The sequence below is a fragment of the Poecile atricapillus genome, chromosome 1 (assembly GCF_030490865.1).
Source record: "Poecile atricapillus isolate bPoeAtr1 chromosome 1, bPoeAtr1.hap1, whole genome shotgun sequence".
Taxonomy (NCBI): domain Eukaryota; kingdom Metazoa; phylum Chordata; class Aves; order Passeriformes; family Paridae; genus Poecile; species Poecile atricapillus.
In genome coordinates this window covers 127,210,934-127,216,226 of record NC_081249.1, presented here as the reverse complement: position 1 = coordinate 127,216,226, position 5,293 = coordinate 127,210,934, and the positions used below count along the sequence as shown (strand labels likewise).

General features: G+C 57.6%; 1 protein-coding gene across 1 annotated transcript; it reads left to right on the top strand.

The window, feature by feature from the left end:
• Window positions 1-264: 264 nt before the first annotated feature.
• On the top strand, window positions 265-4,072 carry LOC131582617 (aurora kinase-like). The gene is made up of 6 exons (XM_058846027.1): window positions 265-1,273; window positions 1,516-1,847; window positions 1,940-1,990; window positions 2,297-2,663; window positions 3,064-3,240; window positions 3,540-4,072. Exons 1-6 carry the CDS (start codon window positions 265-267, stop codon window positions 3,641-3,643), a joined length of 2,040 nt encoding a protein of 679 aa, XP_058702010.1. The 3' UTR covers window positions 3,644-4,072.
• The last annotated feature ends 1,221 nt before the right edge of the window (window positions 4,073-5,293 follow it).

Genomic DNA, 5,293 nt, shown 5'->3' with positions numbered 1-5,293 from the left:
GTGGGTCCTCTCAATGATTCATTGCAACAACGGACTGAGCTCCCGTTCTTACTTCCAGGCTTTTTCTGGCCACGTCCATCTTCAGAGATGAGCCAGTTCTGCTGACCCCTGAGGCGGGCGGGGCTGTGACGGCACAAAGGGGCTGAGAGCTGGCATGAGGCAGGGCTGTGATGTCCCACAGTTGTCCTGGCCACAGCACTGTGACATCATTGCGTTGTCGCTCTATAACACGGGCCAGCACCCACAGCTGTCAGTGCAGTCGCGATGGGACGTGCCGGAGTCATGGATGACGGTGCTGTCCTGATGACTGTGCTTGTCCTGCTGCTGGCCGCTGTGGCTGTCTGGTGGGCTGTTGGCCACTGGCAACCACGGAGGCAGCAGACATGGAAAGCGAAGAAGACCAAGCGCCGCTGGGTCCGGCCTAGAGGCTCACGGAGGAACCGAGGAGCCCCTGTGGCTCCGAGATACTCCAGGCCCCTGGCGGCCCCTGGCAAGTGGCCACGTGCTCCCGCGATCCCTCTGGACAGCTCCTGCAGCTGGGGCTCCTGCATGGCAGTGGCCCAGGAGCTGCAGGAACTGATGCTGCTGCTCTGGGATCGCAATGGGACATGTGCGCCGCTTTACCCTGGGATGTGGCAGGCACTCTGGAAAGAACTGGAAGAGCTGGTGAACCGAGGCCACCTGGCCTGCTGTGGCTCGTCTGGTTCCTCCAGAAGCCTCCATCACCCCAGGAGGCTGCTCCCAGCAAAATTCTCCACCACCCCTGGGAAAGCCTCAACCCCTGCAAGGATGGCACAGCAGCAGAGACCCACCATCCATGCAGGAACCTCAGGCTGTCAGAGAGCCTCCATTCTGTCAGGAGCCTCTGCTATCTCTGACAGCCTCCATCCCTCGCAGAGGCTCAGGGAGACCTGTCAGCCTGCAGAAGGTGCAGAGCCCATGCACAGTTCTCCCAGCTCCCTTGGACTCCCAGACTTCAACAGTAAGGGTACAAGCCTGACCATTGACGTGGCCAGGGAAAGCCCAGAAGTCCAAGTGGGAGCCCAGCCCAATCCAGGGGAGCCTTCTCAGGAGCAGCTGGCGGAGCAGCAAGCATCCTGGCAGCAGCAGTTGTCATCCCACAGCTCCCAGAACTCTGGGCAAGTTGTGCCAGCTGCCAACAGCCCAAGCCTGGTGGTGGAGACAACCCTCAAGACACCAAGGAGGTTCCTCCATCTCCAGGAAGCTGCCCCAAGAAAGGCCTTGACTACCACAAAGGCCTTTCTAAGAGCAGGTGAGATCTCCTGAGGAGCTGTCTGAGGCTCGCCCAGTGCTCTTGAGGGACACCCCAGGCCAGGCCATGGCCCCTGAGAGCAGCCCAGTCCCTGGCTGTTTCCAGTGCCTCTGATGGCACGGCTTCAAAAACCCGTCTGCTTTGCAGCTGCTCCTGGGACCCCCCTGTGCAAAGCCTTGGGCTGTAGCCCCGGCCGTTCTCAACAGCAGAGTCCAGCCCACAACGCCGGGGACAGTGACAGTGACGGTGCCATCCAGCCACACTGCACTCCGGCTCCTGCAGCCTCTGCGTGCTCTGCTGTCCCAGCTCTGCTGCTCAACAGCCCGACGGCTGCAAGGCGCTGGCCACTGCTCGGCAGGCAGCAGGAAGCAGGTCAGAGCAACATGACCCACACTGGCCCGGCCCGCTGCACTCGCGGGCATTTGGGGAGGTTCCTGGGCACAAGGCTGATGGCTCGGTCTTGGTCGCAGAGCAAAAGAAGAAGCTGCAGGAGCTGTACCAGCTGGGTCCGCAGCTGGGGAGTGGTGGCTTCGGCACCGTTTTCTCAGGCATCCGCCTCTCGGATGGGAGCCCCGTGAGTGGCCGTGATGGCCGGGCGTGCGAGGAGGGGGAGGGATGGGGAGGGGCAGGACTTGAGCTAAGCCTCTCTCTCTCAATGCCTTGCAGGTGGCTATCAAACGCGTGGCTCGGGACAGCGTCCTGCAGTGGGACAAGCTGGTGTGTGAGCGGGGCCAGCGGGACAGAGCGGGGCACGGCTGGCAGGGATAAGCCCGGGGTGCCGGGAGTGGGAGGCGGTAGATGGCTGGGGGAGCGGGCATGGGCTCAGCGTTCAAGCCGGGGTATTGTGGGCTCAGAGATGCCAAACATGGACCGTAGGGCCGGGCAGGGGGCACCTCCAAGCAACCCCTGGGCAGGAGGAATCCCAAGCACCAGGGAGTCTGCCCACTGGGGCATCCCAGGCAGGAGGCAGCACAGCCACAGGGCAGCATCAGGCCTGCTGGAGGCATTGTCTCTTCCTCACAGCCCGATGGCACCCGTGTTCCTGTGGAGATCGTGATCTTGGAGAAGGTGGGCTCTGGCTGCCACAACATCATCCAGCTCCTGGACTGGTTTGAGCTGCCTGACAGCTTTCTGCTGGTGATGGAGCGTCCAGAGCCATCGCAGGATCTCCTGCACTTCCTGCTGGAGCAGGGGTTCCTGTGTGAGGAGGTGGCACGCTGGCTTTTCTGCCAGGTGCTGGAGGCCGTGCGGCACTGCACTGCCTGCGGCGTCCTGCACCGAGACATCAAGCCGGAGAACCTCCTCGTGGACCTGGAGAGCGGCCACCTGAAGCTCATTGACTTTGGTTGCAGCACCTTTCTCCAGGAGCGGGCCTTCACGCAATTTGCCGGTGAGCCCACAGCCCGGGCCCTGCTCCCAGTGCCAGGCACGGCACGGCCCCATTCCCTCCTCGGCTGCAGGCTGCATCCTTCAGCTGGCTGCTGGCTGCCCTTTGGCAGCAGATGCTGTGCCCCAGGAGCTGGCTGCTGGCCCTGCCGACGGGGGGAGCTGCAAAAGCCAGGTCCTGGCCCCTCAGCTTAGCAGGCTCTCAAGGCCTTGGGCTGCTCCGCTGGCCTTCTTTGCCTTGCAGAATGGTTTCTTGGCTTTGGCCACTTGGCTGGGGGATGTGGGGTGGCCTCGGGGAGAAGTGTTGTCCACCGGTGCCTCTCCTGCCTCTGCCAGGAGGCGAGCACCAGGCGCTGAAAGCCAGCAGCCTGCGTCTGGACAGCGCCTTCTCCCATCTCCCCTAGGAACACGCGCGTACAGGCCACCCGAGTGGATCTACCTTGGCTGCTACCATGGCCATTCAGCGACCATCTGGTCCCTGGGCGTGCTGCTGTATGTCATGGTCTGTGGAAACCACCCCTTCCAGGAGGACCGTGACATCATGTTCGGGCAGCCCTTCTTCAGGCAGCAGGTCTCTCCAGGTTGGTATCTGGCCTCAAGAAGGCAGACTTTTGCAGATGGCAGCATGCAGCCCAGCATGGCCCTCACACAGCTCCACAGGACATCCATCTGCCCTCAAGAGCTGGCTGCAGGAGGTGGCCCGTGCAACTGAAGGAGCTGGATGTGTCCCACCGTGCCACTCTCCCACGCAGGGCAGAGTCGGCTGGGAGGCTGGCGCAGCTCTGAGCACACGCAACGCGGCCCGGGCCCCGTGGGCGCCGTGAGCAGCTGAGCTGGAGCCTTCTGAAAATGACCAGCACTTTCTGGCTTCTCTCCCCAGAGTGCCAACATCTGATCCGCTGGTGTTTGTCCAAGCACCCTGCGGACAGGCCAGAGCTGGAGGAGATCTTGCGCCACCCTTGGGTGCGGGGCAGGCGTTTCTGATGCCTTGCTGGAGCCTCTGCAGCACCCACTTACTGAATCCCATGCAGGACTGAGGACCCAAAAAATAAAACCATACACCCATTCTAGGCTGTCAAGTCTGGTCCTTGTTAGCAACTTCAGCTCAAGAGACCTCTTGGGAAAAGGGGTAATCAAAGGCACTCCCTTCAGCCTTTGTCAAGCTTTTGATGCCTTTCCTCCAGGATGGTACTTTTGTGTCTTCAAGCACAGGCTGTAGTACAGCTAGGAGGGTGTTTAACAAGCCAAGAACTGCAACAGTGAAACAACAGCTGCCCTTTCAGACTGTCAAGCTTCTTGGTGTCTCCTGAAATGAAACCAGGGCTGTGTGTGCATTCCAAGGGCCAGCGGGTGGCAGGAGCAGAGATGTTCCTCTGCTACCAAAGCTGTGCTTCTGTAAGCACCAAAACTTCATTTCAGATTGAGCCCTGATGAACTCTTCCTCTTTCTTCCCCTGAAAGGGGAGGCAGGGCTGGGCCTTTGGCCAGCTGGGCCCACAGCTACGGAACTCTGGACATGAGCTATGGTCATGGAGCTCAAGGGAAATGTTGAGATGCTGGAGTCACTCCCATGGTGCTGGGTTCATTGCACTTCCCCAAAATATCTTCCTCTGCCTTACAAACAACTCATGGAGATGGAAAGTGCAGTAACTATTCTAGTCACAGGAAAGCACCCAGTTGCCTGCCCTGGCCCTGTGGGCAGGTGCCATCTACTAAACCTGTGCCACCTTCTGTCTACTGCACTCACCTACCAAAACAGGGTTTGGGGGGGAAATGGATTTTTTCATAGATGCGCCTGTTCTTTCATTTTTCTTCCCTTTTATGAGGGTTGCTGACCGTCTTGTGCCCTGCATGGCTCTCCAAGCCTCTACCTGAAGACCTGACCTGAACTGTGATCCTTCCAGCCAGGACCCCACTGTGAGGGGATGGTGAGAGCTCTGTGTGTCAGCCCTGGTCTGGAGCCTGAGCTGGGAGTGATAATTATCCCTTTTCCAATGACCCGTGAGCAGTGACTGCTGTAATACATAAATACATAATACATAAATACATAAATACATAAATAAATTTGTGTTAAAGTTATAATCTCGTCTTACAAGAAACCTAGCGTATTTCCAAGAAACCTCCTCTGACAAGATTATAGTGATATGCAGCAAGGCCAACAGGAATATGCATCTGCAAGGAGCATAATTCCAAGAAACCTCTGTCCGATAAGATTATAACTCGTGAATATTTGTCTGCAAGAAGAGCATTCCAAGAAACCCCCAAAAAGCCTGAAAACATGTAAAAAACACCCTAGGACAGTCGCAGTTTGTGAAGCATGGTGAAGCGGTGCTAGCAAGCTCCTCCCTGCCTCACTCGATGCTGTTCGCCTAGTATAGCATCCAACTGATTTTTGCTTGTGGCTTTTTATGAGTATATGTTTTTAATAAATTATTTTATTAATCAAATCGGCTACTCATTTATAACAATGCCAATCCTCCAAGAGCCATAACACATGTTCTTCAGGAGTGTGAGGTTCCCATAGTCCTGTATCAGGAAAATTAATCCACAAATGCCTGAGGTTTATGTCCAAAAAGGAGACAGAGGAGTCCTTTTACTTTATTCAAATAAAGGGAGAGGCCATGGGGCATTCCTC

Bases quoted from the DNA above. Each gene is read 5' to 3' on its own strand.
- LOC131582617 (XM_058846027.1), top strand. From the start codon at position 265: ATGGGACGTGCCGGAGTCATGGATGACGGTGCTGTCCTGATGACTGTG. The intron at 1,274-1,515 runs GTGAGATCTCCT...GACAGTGACAGT, and splicing joins AAAGGCCTTTCTAAGAGCAG to GACGGTGCCATCCAGCCACA. The intron at 1,991-2,296 runs GTGTGTGAGCGG...TCTTCCTCACAG, and splicing joins TCCTGCAGTGGGACAAGCTG to CCCGATGGCACCCGTGTTCC.